Source organism: Siphateles boraxobius, unplaced genomic scaffold (genome assembly GCF_051911475.1).
Source record: "Siphateles boraxobius isolate OS27281-9 unplaced genomic scaffold, OSU_SipBor_1 26, whole genome shotgun sequence".
NCBI classification, from domain to species: domain Eukaryota; kingdom Metazoa; phylum Chordata; class Actinopteri; order Cypriniformes; family Leuciscidae; genus Siphateles; species Siphateles boraxobius.
In genome coordinates this window covers 20772716-20789373 of record NW_027508876.1, presented here as the reverse complement: position 1 = coordinate 20789373, position 16658 = coordinate 20772716, and the positions used below count along the sequence as shown (strand labels likewise).

Below are 16658 nucleotides of genomic sequence, written 5' to 3'. Positions count from 1 at the left end.
AGATAGACAAGAGGACAAGCTACATCCTTCATAGTTGGACTCTTCTGTGACTGATTAGACACATACACATAATTATTAGATATCAAACAATCTGTAACAATGCAATACTAGCCTATCAGATTATTATTATTTTTTAAATAAAGATTTTACTCACATAAGTGTGTTGCACCATTCCTGTCGGATCGAGTATAGAAGGCACAGCACCGTTTTTTAATCTTAATCGGTTTGCAAATCCAGTCTCGACCTGTGTCTTGTTTACAAAATAATCTTCAGTGAAATGAAGCGAACAAACGGACAATGTTTTACTCACATCAGCTGGAACGTCATTAAAAATAAACTTTAACCATGCATTCCTATTGGAATCCAGAGGAAGCTTATGCAGCGACTGTCTTCTTCCACAACCAGGCACTGCACAATATTTAGTAAACGGCATGTTTATTGCTCGGTAGCCCGATCCGGTTTGTCATCACGAGGTAGGCCTATGTTATTTAGCTATGCGTGTAATGCGTGAATCGGTGGGCGGGGCTAAACCGGCCGTGTTGAAGTAGGCGTTGATCTTCTTCTGCGGGGGTGGTGTTTTATCCTCTTTGTCGTCATAGTTCCCCACTTTGAAAAACGAGTCGTTTGCTGAGCCTGGTGTCAATAAAAGCTTTTATTGGACTAACAAGGACGGTTTCAGTTCTGAAACTTACAGGATATTCTTATAATATGATGACCTCTTAGATGTCAAAAGCTCAACGATAATTTGATTTCTCAGTTCATCACCCCTTTAAAAGGTGAAGAACCACCATCATGCCTTCCATATCAAACTACAATACTATCGTCTTTTGACTATTATATTTTACTGGACTGCAATGTTTTTACTGTAAATAGACAACGGTTCTATTCAGAGATGTGTTTAACTGATGTATTTAAAAAATTATCAACTAAATAAATAAATATGTGTTAAGAAAACAATTGAGAAATAAATATTTGGTCTGTTGTGTGCGGCTTGTTAAAACAATGCTTTGTCTTCTCTTTTATTTGATTAAAAACCAAACTTGACCAAAATCACTCTTATTTTTTAACTACATTTTAGTCTCGTCTTTTTTCGTCAATGATATTTCATGTTGATATAATGACAGTTAACGTTTAATGGCGTTGGTGTCGCCTCATCATCGTCTCATCTTGGTCATGGAAAAAAAGGTTGTCAACGAACATTTTTGTCATAGATTTTGTTAAACGAAATTAACACTAATGCACATCTTCTATTGTCACCATCTGTACTCTGAATCACAGTCTCTAAATTACCACCACAAGAACACAACACTTCCACCACAATCCAGACACTGGACAACAGCTCTGGACACAAACACACTTTAGAGCATGCTGGAGTCAAGCCTTGTGCCTTTTAACACTTTTTTGTATAACTTTGATCTTTATAGTACACATGGCTCTGATTTTAAATGGCTCCTTTTGTATCTCTGTCAACTTTCATTTGGACTCTAAAGCGTTAGCGACTCATTCTCATTCTGAAGTATCAGTTTCCATTCTTGGCGACATTGAGATGAGGTGTGAATTATGCTCCGAGAGAGCCGAGGAGGGAGGCGGGGAGGTGCTGCCGGTTGGATGCTTGTATGTGCTTAACATGGTGCAGGTGATCCTGCCTCCCTCCCTTTGCTTTTCCTTTCCTCCATCGATTGGTTCGATGATTTTCTCTGTCATATATCAGGAAAACGGAGCTTGCATTGATGCGTTGTAGACTTCTGGATGATTCCAAGGAAGATTCCAAGTTCCTTGCCACCCTTTCCTATGCTTTTCAACAAGAACTTACCAAGGCATCTGAAGTGGAGTGCAACTGGTTGAATTCTTTATCTGACTATCTAAACAGACCTTGTTTCAGGGGAACACGTAGTTTAAATGCTAGAGACAAACTCTCCAGACTGGACTAGACTAAGACGGCGACACCATTATACCATAGACTTGCCCTCGGGGCTTCAGGAAGTGACAGAAAGGTTAGGAACGCTGTCAGGGCTGGACGGAGATCCGGCGCCTCATGGCAGGATGCTGGCTGCTCTGAGGGATCCCAGGCTGACACGATGCCAGAGTGATTTGGGCTGGAACAGGATGGAGGATTCACTGGCCTCGCTTCCACATCGCTCTCCGTGGGACTCTGAGGTATTTATGGTTCCATGCGCTTTAGCGATAACACTGGAGATGGGAGGAAGAAGGAATTTGGGAATCTTCGTGGAAGTGGACTTTACATAACTCTTGTGAGCTTTACACAAAGGATTGTAGAAAATCTTAGGGTGTGTTCGGAATGGAGTACAAACATGCTGCATAATGCTCAGCCTTTTTTCCAAAATCGTAATTGAGAAGAGAATGCAGTAGTGTGCAACAATAAATGTTAATTTTTAATACATTTTGTGTGAAAATGTCCTGACTTTTGGAAGTATAATCAAATAACTCATTATGTAGATAACCTCGCTTCACCTCCATTAATAAATTTCCTCCTGTGGCCTCGTGGGATAGTAAAGTGTCCATCGAATGCACATTTCAGAATCTCGACGGAAGTAGTAGGTAATCCGGGGACTTTTCGCCTACTGTTTTTTGAATACTATGTATTGTGACATACTACTCTTTTGGCGTACTGTTTTTCGCGTACTGTTTTTCGCATACTATATAGTGGGGAAGTATTCGATTTCGGACACAGCTTTACTGTTTTTATCTAACAGTATAAATGTGTCTTAGCTTATACATTTTAGTTTTAAAGTTTTAGCAATAAGTACCTCACTTATTCAACTGACTTATTTAATTTAGTTGACAAAGCAACATTTCTAATTCTTTGTTGTTTAAGGTAAGTTTATGTTTTTCCATCTAATATTTATTTATTATTTAATATTTTATTTCAGCTATGTTTTATATACCAAAAAAAATGTTTTAGTAGTTTTGGTTTTAACAGTAACAGCACTGATTCTAAGCTACCAGATTTAAAAAAATTTGCCTGGTGGACAATTAAATGGATAAGAAAATATAGACTAATGATATCTTGTGACCAGCATATCATAGAGACTTGTAGGAAGGCTCTAGCAACCACCTAGCATACCTTAGCAACCACATAGCCCCACCCACAGCACCCTGATGGTGAGTTTTGCACAGTCAAGCACCCCAAATATAGCTGTGATGCGTTTAAAATTTTAGTTAAACGTTGTCTAAGCTACTACTGTATCTGAATGCATCATAGTGAAGGTTTTGTTATTGTTTTGGTCTCAGTATATCGAGGGATTGAGGACCGTCTGTGCCCATAAACTTTCATCACTTTCATGAAAGACACTGTGCTGGTACGCCAACGTAGGATGACATCATCTCACCATGTGGAGATTGAACGCTGATGGATTTAGAGGGGGAGACAAAGAGAAATTGATGGAGAGAGAGAGAGAGAGTGGGAGGAAGAGGGTGAGGAAAGAAGAGCTTGCACGTTGTGTCTTTAGTCACCCTTCTCCACGCCCACCGGTACTGTGATGAAGCAGGAGGATTGGGGGCGGTGTCATGGCAACCGTGTGGGAAGCTGTCCGTCACACAAGCTTTCAACTGAGTGTGGTCTTGCTCTCTCTGAGCATCAGAAGCCCAGCAGCAGGCACACGCTGCAGGGGGATTGACGGGGCTCAACCCCTCCTCCCTCGAGTATGGAGCAGGGTGCCGAGCCCCAGGTCGGGCTCGGGAACACGTGGGACACCATGGGGCACTGCTGTGATGTGCGTGGCGTGGGTGAGAGTGATGCGTTTGCGACCGCTTCGCAAACATTCCCGCTTATTCCATCCATGTATTAATTTCATGCTGCATGTCCAGGTTTATTATTGGATTCGAGTGTTTTCTGTCTGGCTGGTGACCAACTTTTCTCCGGCTTACTTGTCCGAATTTTTATTTGTATGTTTTACCTTTGGCACTTTGGCATTGTCAAAGTTTTCATGTTTCTCGCTGACGTGATTATCTCTGTGTCTTGTTGTCATCTTTTCTCCAGGAAGAAGTGTCTGTTAAAGAGATCAGCATCACACATCTTGTCAAAGAGGGCTCGGAGAAGGCCGACCCACAGCAGTTTGAGCTCCGTAAGGTGCTTGGACAGGGCTCTTTTGGAAAGGTACGTCATGGGCTGTGAAGTATGATTTTATTTACATTATATAGGTTGGTAGAAATATATAAACAGGTGGAGTTTCTGTTATACCATTTATACCAAGGGTCTTCAAACTTTTTGAAGAGCAGGGACCAGTGTTGATTTTGTTAATTAAAATTATTATAAATCATCTTCTGTAAATGAAATAAAGCTGACATAAAATATAAATGTAAATATTAGATGGAAAAACGTAAACTTGTTTCAGTTAGTTGCCAAGGCAACATTTCTAATTTCCGTTTAAGTACTAAAATTTTAATAAAAATATATAAAAAGCTATATAGAAATATAAAAAATGAATACAAATTTAAAAAGTACATAGCAAAATTACTAAAACTTAACTTAAAAAATAATAAAAATAAGAGCTAATTCAGAATATTAATAAATTCAGTATTGTACGTAAATAACGTTAAAAAAACTGTTAGGGACACCCTTTGTTACATGTCGGAGAAAGTTGAGTGTTATATTTTAAGCATGATCTAAATTAATGCATGTAATTAATTATTATTTTGTTTAACCCATACTTTCAAATTTTCACAAAAACATAAATTAATAATTTTACCTTTTGGTATGCATTCATCACATTCCAATAAATAGCAAAACATTTTCAAATGATTAAATGGGATGCAATCCGTTCGATTTTTAATGTAAATAAGTCATTAGATTAAGTGATGAATAAAACATTTTGGGAAAGTGACAATTTTGTTTGCATATTGTTTATGTGATTTAAAATAACTCGTACAGTGATACAAGATTTTGGTCATACCGCCCACCTATACGAGTATATTTTTAGTATTTGGTGTGTGTGCGTGTGCATTGTGCTTTGAGAAATAATCAGCACAGATAAAAGCCTAGTGGAAAAGTGGAACTAGTCACGGTCACCACAGTTGCAGTGTCACTGAACAGCACAGAACTAATTGTGTTTTCAAAAAAGATCTGATGAGTAAAATAGATCCTGTTTTAAAGTGTTTTTACTGTTGTTTTAATGAAGACTTGATTTTGGTTGTGTGTTGCAGGTGTTTTTGGTGAAGAAGACAACAGGCCCAGATGCAGGACAGCTATACGCAATGAAAGTGCTGAAAAAAGCCACACTAAAAGGTATTAAGTCGACCAATGTGGTTTTTCAGTTATGACATAATGTTGCTATCTCGCTGACATACCTGATGATTATGGAGTTAATTTTGTAAAATGCAATTTATCATTGTGCAAAAAACAGAGAGCACAAGGTTATGTTGTAATGCTAAATATCACGGTAGAATTGTGTGTATTTACGATCCATCGGGACCCGATGTGAGATCCACCAATCAGAGAGTTTCCCGATTTTCAATTGTTTTTTAAATTATTATTGGATAAAATGAATGGAGACTATCTCGCATTTTTCCGTAGGTGCTCGGCCATTTGCGCAGGTGATCCGCTATGCTGTAGTGGCCAAAAGTGATGTGCGGTCTAGGAAAATTCACTCCTTATTCAAATATTATAAAAAGTGTGTAAAAAAAAAGGGGGAAGCATATTGCATAGTTGTGCTTGGAATCGATTGTTTTATTTGTGATAACGAAATGAAACACGCAAAAGAATTGAGAACCAATGAAATATTAATAACTTGTAGTCAATGTATGCTTTTTCTGCTATTTTTTTGCATAGTAAAATATGACATATATGACATATATGTATCATCCATTAACATTGGACATTTTGATATTGATACAAAGGGCAAATTCTTTTACACTGCAACTTCTCTAAGTTCTATCATTGAACACATCCAATGCTCTCTGAATAGACATATCGACATGGGTCATATATCATCTATGAATAGTATGAATACTTTGAAGTATGAGCTGGCAAATTTCACTCTTTGAAACAAAGGCAATAAAACAAGAAGGAAGGCTTTTAGTTCCCGTTTGCTATAATCCTGTTCCGTAAGTATGAATTAATCGTTTTTGCCCTCGACAGGAAGTCTTGCAGGTGTGAAAGCCAAGATATTAAAGGCAGTTCAAAAATCTCATTAACTTTCTAAGTTTCTAACAAAACTTCCGAAGTGTTTACACTTTTCAAAATATCCTGTTTAAGTTCTGTTTCTTCCAGCGTGTTGGTTGGTTAATTCCCAGTTGTGGCTGTTTAAGAATGTAAATCGGTGTTCGTGCAAAGGTCCAACTACAAAAAACAGCCACTCCAGATGATAAACACATCTACATCCACATGAGTAAAATGCTCTCCTCCCCTTACACTCTCAGCTTCACTTGTCTTCTTCCGCTGCATTTTTCTCCCTCCTTTATTTAATTAGTCATCCGGTGCCATCTGCGTAATTCTGCTGTGCCAGATTTCTGGTCTGGGGGGGACATTGTTAGAGGGGAGAGAAAATGTAGTTAGTGAACTCAATAGAAGTAAACAAGAGTGTTGTTATTTATGCGTGTTTTCAGTACGAGATCGCGTCAGGACTAAGATGGAGCGGGACATCCTGGTGGAGGTTAATCATCCCTTTATTGTTAAGCTACACTATGGTAAGTGCAGGTCATCAGCCAATCAATGGTAACCATGAACCCATTCCCTCTTTCTCACACTCTTCTTGTGTTCTTCCTGCAGCATTCCAGACCGAAGGAAAGCTCTATCTGATTCTGGACTTTTTAAGAGGTGGCGATCTCTTTACTCGACTGTCAAAAGAGGTAAATAGTGAATGGTTACCCCAAGCACAGTCTCATATAGCCAAGTCTATTTTCGCCAAGACTGCCCACTTGGATAGGAGGAGAATGTCTAATTGACATTCAAAACATCTTTTCTCTTTTCCTCAGGTGATGTTCACAGAGGAGGATGTGAAGTTTTATCTGGCTGAACTGGCTTTGGCTCTGGATCATCTGCATGGTCTAGGCATCATCTACAGAGACCTGAAACCAGAGAAGTACTGAATGTTCTTAAATTTAAAGTTTAAAAATCTAAAGTTTTTAAAACACAGAAACCAGACTTCTTAAAAGTGCAAAGAAATATGTCAATTAATGGAAAATTAAGTTATCATTTAATCATTGTTTAGACTTGTATTGTGTTTGTATTGTTCTTTTTGTCTGAGGGAAGTATGTAAAGAAAGTGTGTTTGTGGCAATTTAAAAAAAAAAAAAATGTTACAAAATATTCCTATTTCAAATAAATGCTGTTCTTTTGAACTTTCTATTCATCAAAGAATCCTGGAAAAAATGTATCAGGGTTTCCACAAAAGTATTAAGCAGCACAACTGTCTGAAAGATTTATAGTAATGAGAAATGTTTTTTGAGCAAATCAAATCAGCATATAAGAATGATTTCTGAAGGATCATGTGACACTGAATACAGGAGTATGGGCTGTTAAAAATTCAGGTTTACATTTTGAAATATATTAAAATAGAAAACAGTTATTTATAATTGTAATAATATTTCACGATATGACTATTTTTACAGATTTCTTTTCCAATAAATGCAGCCCTTGGTGAGCTTGAGACTTTTTGGGTGGGGAAAAACATTTGAACAGTAGTGTATATTTTTTCTTTCCATACTTCCATTTGTCCTTTTATTTTTCATTATTTGTCAATCAAAACACCTTCCCTTGTTCTCCTTTTTTTAATCCTACCTCATTGCTGTCTTTGAGGTCGTCCATAATTCACTTTTAGGTCTGGAGCGAATAAAGCTATAAAAATAATGGTTGTAGTCTTGTAGCCGTGACACATAGAGATGTCCATGTCCTTATGGCGCAGGGTGGGAATGGCGATAGAAAGTAAGGGGACCCTTTGTGCGAGTGTGTTCATGCTCTTTTAAATGGCTTTTTAACGCTGTGATTCTTTGTAATTTCAGCATTCTCTTGGATGAGGAAGGCCACATAAAGCTGACAGGTAGGTAATTTCAGATTGCTGGAATGGCTGCATCAGCATGGTGCCACCTTGAGCATTTAGGGCTTTGTGTTGATACCGTTAAACTGCACCATTATGGGGGGGACAGACAAACGCATTAACCTTCACTCTGTAGAGGTTTATGACCATCTAAACCACACTATATGAGAAGGTGAACTGCACAGAACTAATATGGGGAAAATTCGATTTTGTGGAATGATTGTTGGAAACTGAGATTAGGCCCAGTGCTATTTTAGTATGATTTATATTCTAAAACAGCATTTATAAATATTTATAATTAGCTGTTTTTAATATATTTTCAGTTCATTTACTTTATTAATTTTCTTGTGCTTTTTTTTTATATTTCAATTTAGCTTTAATTTAGTATGTCATTTTAATACTCCAACAGGTAGTTGTTAAGGAAACATTTCTATTTTTTGTTTATTTAAAAAACATGGCTTAAATTTTTCATATAATATTTATATTTTATTTTATTTCAGCTTTATTATGAAAGTTTTAGTTATTTAGTTTACAATACCAACACTGATGTTGCCATACTGAAAGTGTGTTTGTGTGTGTCTTCAGATTTTGGACTCAGTAAGGAGTCGATCGATCATGAAAATAAAGCATATTCTTTCTGCGGGACGGTAGAGTACATGGCTCCCGAGGTGGTGAACCGAAGAGGACACACTTATAGTGCTGACTGGTGGTCTTACGGTGTACTCATGGTGAGGAATTGCCACTTCCTGTTTTTATTATTGTCTATTATTGAGCATTGTATATACTGTACATTCCCATTAAACCTGATCTCAATAAATAAAATAAAACCTTTATTGAGGAAACAAATGACTATTTTATTTTAAAGAGCATTTAAGTGATGTTATAATATAATTATGAAATTACAATAATGATAAATTAACTTTAAAAGTAACTTGTTTTGCTCTCCTTCCTCAGTTTGAAATGCTGACTGGAACGCTGCCTTTCCAAGGCAAGGACCGCAAGGAAACCATGACTATGATTCTAAAGTGAGTGTGACGGCCTCATTCTTCCGCCTTCTCGTGGAACACTATAATCTAAGCACAGTCATCCAGTCTGAGTGGGAAAAGCCAGCGGAATTGGTCTGACTAACATCTGGATGCTTAGTGCTGAAGCGATGAGGATAAGCTGACAGTGCTGTTTAGCCTAAAGACTAACCACTTAACCATCAGTAAACATGGAACCGCACATAACACACGTCACGTCATAAAGCAGCCTGCTGAGGGGTGAATAACGCTCAGGCGGCGCGCCACATTAGCACTGCTGTGCTGGATGATTCTAATCAATGGTCTGTGTACAGTTTGATGGCTTTGATAAACACTAGTAATGTGGTTTTAGTGGACTGACTGCAGACCTTCAGAGGGAAGGCGAGATGAGGGTTTGTCAATTACAGTGTTCATTTGAGGCTTCTGCTGAGGACTGATAAGAACAGACAATTGTCACTGATATGAATACACAAAGTGTTAGCTGTGGAAGTGACATCAGTGCATACGACAGTGTCTGACTTTGTCTTTGTCCTCCTTTTTGTAAGTTGACCTCTAGGCTTGTGTAGACAGATATTTTACCATAATTTGACTTGATCTAATACACATTGCAGCACATTCTGGACAAAAAAATTGCCCACTTAGAACTGGCCAACGTCATGTAAATTAAATTAACTGCAAATTTGCCTACAATTGCATGACTAGTAAAATCCAAAGTAAAAGCTATGTAGAAAAAAGCATTAGTTTTTTTGACAGAACATTAAATTGAGAGTATCTCAATCTGATTGGTCGACGACCAGCACATACCATAAAGGGATGATCAACGTCCATTAGGATGACCTTTCTTTATGCATCAAATTGTATGTGAACTTTCCATGCATGTGCTGACTCTCTGACCTTTATCTTGACTTTCGACCTCTCCTTTTGTAGGGCGAAGCTGGGAATGCCTCAGTTTCTGAGCTCAGAAGCTCAGAGTCTCCTCAGGAGTCTTTTCAAACGAAACCCTTCCAATAGATTAGGTAAGCCCACTCGTTTACACTACGGTGGAAAAGTTTGGGGTCAGTGATTTTTTTTTTTTTATAAATTTTTTTGAATACTTTATTTTTGAAGAAATTAATACTATTGTTCAGAAATAATGCATTAATTTGATCAAACAGTATTTCTGTTTCAAATAAGTGCTGTTATTTTGGACTTTCTATTCATCAAAGAATCATGAAAAATGTTATCCCGGTTTCCTCAAAAAAATGTAAGCAGCACAACTGATTTCAACATTGATAATAATAATAAATGTTTCTTGAGTGGCAAATCAGCATATTAGAATGATTTCTGAAGGAACATGTGACACTGAAAACTGGAGTAATGATCCTGAAAATTCAGCTTTAACATCACACAAATAAATTTCATTTTAAAATATATTAAAATAGAAAACAGTTATTTTAAATTTTAATAATATTTCACAATAATAATGTTTTACTGTATTTTGAGCCAATAAATGCTGACTTAGTTCCCTTAAAAGTTAAAAGTCTTTCAAAAACTAATAAACCAAACTATGAACAGTAGTGTATTAGACTGTCTAGATGCTCATTTCTGTATTGAGTTCTGCATATTTGATTTTAACTTGACTATGCTTGTCTGCAGGTGCTGGTGCAGATGGAGTTGAAGAGATAAAGAGACACCCGTTTTATTCTACCATTGACTGGAATGTAAGTATTTACAGGAATATGCATTTACAATGAAGAAGTGAGACACTATCAATGCGTGGTGGTTTTAAAGGATTTTTCATGCCTTGTTTGTCTAAGAAACTATTTAGAAGAGAGCTTCACCCGCCCTTCAAACCAGCCTCTGGGAGACCAGACGACACATTCTACTTTGACCCAGAATTTACAGCAAAAACTCCCAAAGGTACATCAGCTTATAACCGACTGTGTCTGACCCTAGATCAGGTAGACTGTGTTTGCCGTCCGTCTTTAATCCCCTTTCAGACAAATACATAAAAACCTATTTAATTAAATGCTTCTAGGCCTTTTGAAATCTGTCAGATTATTTGATGGTGTATTTAATGAGTAGATCAAAACCGCTGTGTTTTTGTTCAGACTCACCAGGTGTACCTCCTAGTGCCAATGCCAATCAACTCTTCAGAGGTTTTAGTTTTGTGGCCATCAGCTCAGAAGAAGAGTCTCAACCTCTGCAGAACAGTATGAGCTCTATAGTTCAGGTATACACATATGGTATCCTTATAGTATATGCTGTAATGATTGTGATTAAGGTCTAGTTATGAGTCATATTTTATGTCAGCATTACATCTGGTTGTTTTCTCTCTGTAGCAGCTTCACAGAAACGTGTCACAGTTTAATGACGCATATGAGGTGAAGGAGGATATCGGAGTTGGCTCGTATTCTATCTGCAGACGCTGCATACAGAAAAGCACAGGCATGGAGTATGCCGTGAAGGTGAGGAGAGAGTCATATTAAACCAACACACTTTCATTAAGGCAGTAAATCTCAAATAGACCGCCCAGAACACCTTGGCAAAATGATAGCAACATAAACTGGTACTGGTCAATATTGGATATTTAATTGTGCATGTTGATTTCCCATATGCCTACATTTAGATTCAAAAACTAAAACCAGTATAAATGTGAAGAGTGAAAAAGGGATATTTCATATTTGGTTTTGAGATTTGCTAAATATGACAATTTAACAGTGTTATTAAATATCGTTTTTAAATATAGAAATATTTTGTAAAATTATACTTTAAATTAGCATTTAAGAAGTTGTTTTTAATATTTAAAAACACTACTAATTTAATAACACTGTTTTGATTTGTAATATTCATCAAAACTGAAAATGAATATCAATTTTTCATTCTGTACATTATAATGCCAAAATTGTTGCAATTAAAGCAGTTAGTTTTAGGTTTTATAGTTTTACTTTTGAATTATTTAGACATTAATAAGTAAATTAACATTTTAGTATTATTTTTAATTATTTAGTCTAGAATTTCTGTTAATTAATTATTAATAAATTAAACAATCATGAGCTTATTGGACAGAATTTTAATTTCAGCCCATCCCTACTAAAACTGTTCTTTAAAAGCATTTCTGGCCTTTTCCAAAACAATTTCATACAGCCTGGCCCTTTTTATACTGTGTTTCTTGGACATTGTGATGAATGTCTCTATATATTTTATGTTTAGATAATCAATAAAGCTAAACGGGATCCAACGGATGAGGTGGAAATTCTGTTACGCTATGGACAACATCCAAATATAATCACCTTGAAAGACGTGAGTGTTTAAAAACAAGGATGCAGTCTTTTTATTTTCATCTATCAGGATTGAAAACAATAGTCTGCGGGGGCAGACTCCGAGCTTTGCCTTATTGGCCGAATGCAATTATATTAAGATAATGTCTTGTTCTTTTCAAAGAGCATTGATGTGTTTACCTGAAAGCGATTCTGCTCTGACATTTCCGGAATGAGGGAATAGTGTAATGAGTTCCTGCTCTAACCGTCTCTCCTGCAAATTACTCAGAGCAGGTTATCCATTATCTTTTCCAGTATGTTTCCATACATTAGAAATGCATCTGATTCAAGTGTTCCTTGATTGGTTTCAAACACAAAATTCATTTTGTTGCATATATAAACATCCTTAATCATATTGTTATGTTTTGCAGAACAAATTGCAATAGCATTCAATGAAAAGTGAAGGTAGTAATAAAATAGAAGAGGTTATCCATGATAAACTAATATAACTATGTCGCTGTTTGCAGGTGTACGATGATGGCCGCTCAGTGTATCTGGTGACAGAACTGCTAAAGGGAGGGGAATTACTGGATAAGATCCTCAGACAGAGGTTCTTCTCAGAACGGGAGGCCAGCGCTGTGTTGTACACCATCACAAAGACTGTGGAGTACCTGCACACTCAAGGGGTATGAAAACCACTCCAACTATAGGAAAGAACCAATGTGTGCCGCAATTCAATATGTTGAAACTTAAAGCCCGGCTCAAGTATGTTAAGATTGTGATCTTGGGAAACAAATGACGCTTTGTGAGACGTGCCTCTGGTGTCTTACCACATACTGGTTTATAATGGCTCTAATGCAGAGATACTCAAGAGGGGCATCCTAGTATTAAGCACTTCATTATGGGGACAAAATGAGCTGTTTTCCTCATGGGGACTAAAAAATGTCCCCACAAAGATGGCAATATCTGAAATTCTTGTGGGGACTTTTTTTTGGTCTCCATGAGGAAAACATCTTATAAAGTGATGTTTTTTTTGTTTTGTTTTTGATGGGTAGGTTTAGGGGTAGGGTTCGTGTAAAGGGAAAGAACAGTTTTTACAGTATAAAAATAATTTTGTCTATGGAAAGTAAAACATGAAAACACTACGTGTGTAATTGTAATATATAATTATTTGTATAATTAAGTGTAGTATATATATATATATATATATATATATATATATATATATATATATATATATATATATATATATATATCATTATTTTTATAAATAAATAAAACGATAATATTCATTTTTACAAAAGATATTAAAAAAATGTATTTAATTCAGGGATGTGATTTTTCTGTATTTATATGGATTTACATGGGGTGGTAAGGTGATTACTGTGTTCTGATTGAAATCGCGAAATAACCTTAAACAATTACTATATCAACTCGAATATTAAGCTTTTTAATATATTAATTTCATGCACGGATTGCTTCTGACAGCCCTGCACAAGCTCGCGGCGCCATCTGCCAGACACCATTAGCATGTTAGCTAGGTCAATGGGCTAAATAGGAGTAAAAGCTGGCATTAAAACGGTGTTACTCGCCAGTTGCCCGATAACTTTTTTTTATGAATTTTGGCAATGCATGGTTGTGAGAATGTGATACGGCTTAGTGTGATCATCAAATCATCGTGACGCTTGTCATGTAATTATATAAATATATGCCCCGTTTTACAGTGTGTGCAGAATTATTAGGCACGTTGATTTTCGGATAATTTTTTATTCCCAGGCACAATTTGCCAATTCCAAACCATATTTATATTAATTAAATGAAAAATGCCTTTAATTCAGGTGTGCAGAATTATTAAACATGTTTTCTTTTACAGATAAAACAAGCCAAAAAAGAGATTTAACTAAGACTGAAAAGTCCAAAATTATGAAATGCCCTTGAGAAGGATGCAATACTATAAATGGCAGTTGAGGCATGACCATTGGACAGTGAAATGCTCATTGGGTCAGCAGGGTCAGACAAAAACAGGTGGAGAAGAAAATACGCAAAATAATTAAGAATGAAGGTGAAGAATTAAGTGTGAAACCATCAGGAAGCTCTTCTGGAGACTCCAGGTAGGTTGCAGGTCTGTAAAATGGTGGCGCTGGAGACTAACGGGTTCCTGATGGTTTCACAATTAATTCTTCTCCTTAATTCTTAATTCTTTTGCTGTTAACATGTGTCTTTTCTTCTCCCCCTAGCAGGGTCAGACAAATACTTGTCTGACCCTGCTGACCAAATGAGCATTTCACTGTCCAATGGTCATGCCTTAACTGCAATCTCTAGTATTGCATTAGTATTGCATTCATGGGCATTTAATAATTTTTGACTTTTCAGTCTTAGTTAAATCTCTTTTTTGGCTTATTTTATCTGTAAAAGAAAACTTGCCTAATAATTCTGCACACCTGAATATAAGGCGTTTTTTCATTTCCAGCCTTCATGAACAATTATATATCACTTATAAATGATTAAATACAAAATTAATAGTAGTTATTAAGATTAATATGGTTTGGAATTGGCAAAATGTGCCTGGGAATAAAATATGATCAGAAAATCAACGTGCCTAATAATTCTGCACACACTGTACAGACAAGGCTTTAGCCGAGTCCCAGACTAAAATGCCTGTTTAAGCTCTTTTAACTGAAAGCAACTTGCACTGATGCATTTTAAAATGACAGTGCAATTGTTTTCTCAAGATGCAAACCAGTATTGTTTTTATTTTATAAGGTTTATAAAAGCCACTTAAATGAACACAAAGAAATGAAGACAACCATAAATGTTATTATTGTAATTTTACTGTTGTTCTGTAAAATAAAATAATAATAATTATTATATATTGTATTATAATATAATATACAATATACATATATTTTATTATTATTAAATACTACATTTTAATTTATTTTACAGTACAATAGTATGTATTGATGCAATAGTAAGATATTTCATTTAACAAAATAATTATTATATATTGTATTATAATATACAATATACATATATTTTATTATTATTAAATACTACATCTTAATTTTATTTTACAGTACAATAGTATGTATTGATGCAATAGTAAGGTATTTCATTTAATAAAATATGTATTTTTTTAATAATAATAATTGCTGCAGGGAGGTTTCAGGTTTTCCTTCTTTCTTTCGTTTTTATTTAGCTGATCATATGCCTATTAATTATAAATACAAAAATTGATGGGCCTAAGTCATATGCAAATCTTGAGCTCCTTGGTTCTAATTTAAGCTTCATATTCAGGTGGTTCACAGGGATCTAAAGCCCAGTAACATCCTTTATGTTGATGAATCTGGGAATCCCGAGTCCATCAGGATCTGCGACTTCGGCTTTGCCAAGCAGCTGAGAGCGGAAAACGGACTGCTGATGACGCCATGTTATACTGCCAACTTTGTGGCCCCAGAGGTACGTTTTTCAGGTGGCATAGTATTTTATCAAATAAATGTGAGTTTCTTGATCGGAGAACATCACTTTGGTCCCCAGGTGCTGAAGAAACAGGGTTATGACGCTGCCTGTGATATCTGGAGTTTAGGTGTCCTACTGTACACAATGTTAACTGGGTATGTATTTAAACTTAGCACTATAGTTTTCAAAATGTGTTTCTATTCAATTGACACCAAGCTTTTTCTCAGATTTACGCCATTTGCTAATGGCCCAGAGGACACGCCGGAGGAGATCCTGGCTCGAATCGGCAGTGGGAAGTTTTCTCTCACTGGCGGATACTGGAACTCTGTTTCACTCGAGGCAAAGGTGCCCATCTGAGAAGAGCATCTGAATATACACTTCAAAACAGGACCACCAGACAAAAATAATCATTCATTGTTGTTCTCTACAGGACTTGGTGTCTAAGATGTTGCATGTAGACCCTCATCAGAGACTAACAGCTGCACAGGTGTTGAGAAATCCCTGGATCGTTCACAAAGACCAGCTCCCCAAATACCACCTGAACAGACACGACGCCCCCCATCTGGTTAAGGTTTGGTCCTGTCTGCACACTGTGCTTTAGAATAAGACGTTAATATTTAAAAGTGTTCACATAAATATTTTACTCTGCCCCTGAGATGCTTCACAAGGTTACCAAGGTCATGGAAAATGTGTAAATATCGGGGAATCAAAACCCTAAATAAAATATTTTTTTATAAAATAAAAAATAGATTTTGTTTGGCTCAGCTGTTGAATCAGCTAGAAATTCTGTTTATAAATTATACACTACTGGTCAAAAGTTTAAAAACATTATTATTTTTTTTATGTTTTCGAAAGGCGTCTCTTATGATCATCAAGCCTGCATTTATTTGATCAAAAATACAGAAAAACTGTAATAATGTGAAATATTATCACAATTTAAAATAA

The 16658-nt window shown here is 36.2% G+C and overlaps 1 protein-coding gene across 3 annotated transcripts in view; it reads left to right on the top strand.

Moving 5' to 3' along the window:
* rps6ka3b (ribosomal protein S6 kinase, polypeptide 3b) overlaps positions 1–16658 on the top strand; it is a 39841-nt gene that overhangs the window by 20860 nt on the left and 2323 nt on the right. For 2 of the 3 annotated variants that reach the window (XM_077244823.1, XM_077244824.1), the window contains 19 exons: positions 4001–4117; positions 5164–5245; positions 6565–6645; positions 6728–6807; positions 6934–7040; positions 7959–7996; positions 8579–8721; positions 8948–9018; positions 9943–10031; positions 10651–10715; positions 10812–10914; positions 11106–11227; positions 11337–11462; positions 12208–12297; positions 12782–12940; positions 15552–15713; positions 15792–15868; positions 15941–16058; positions 16144–16284. In XM_077244823.1, the coding sequence (XP_077100938.1) occupies positions 4001–4117; positions 5164–5245; positions 6565–6645; positions 6728–6807; positions 6934–7040; positions 7959–7996; positions 8579–8721; positions 8948–9018; positions 9943–10031; positions 10651–10715; positions 10812–10914; positions 11106–11227; positions 11337–11462; positions 12208–12297; positions 12782–12940; positions 15552–15713; positions 15792–15868; positions 15941–16058; positions 16144–16284 (1971 nt within the window). The remainder of the gene's footprint in view (positions 1–4000; positions 4118–5163; positions 5246–6564; positions 6646–6727; positions 6808–6933; positions 7041–7958; positions 7997–8578; positions 8722–8947; positions 9019–9942; positions 10032–10650; positions 10716–10811; positions 10915–11105; positions 11228–11336; positions 11463–12207; positions 12298–12781; positions 12941–15551; positions 15714–15791; positions 15869–15940; positions 16059–16143; positions 16285–16658) is intronic. The other variant, XM_077244825.1, reaches the window with a different exon arrangement.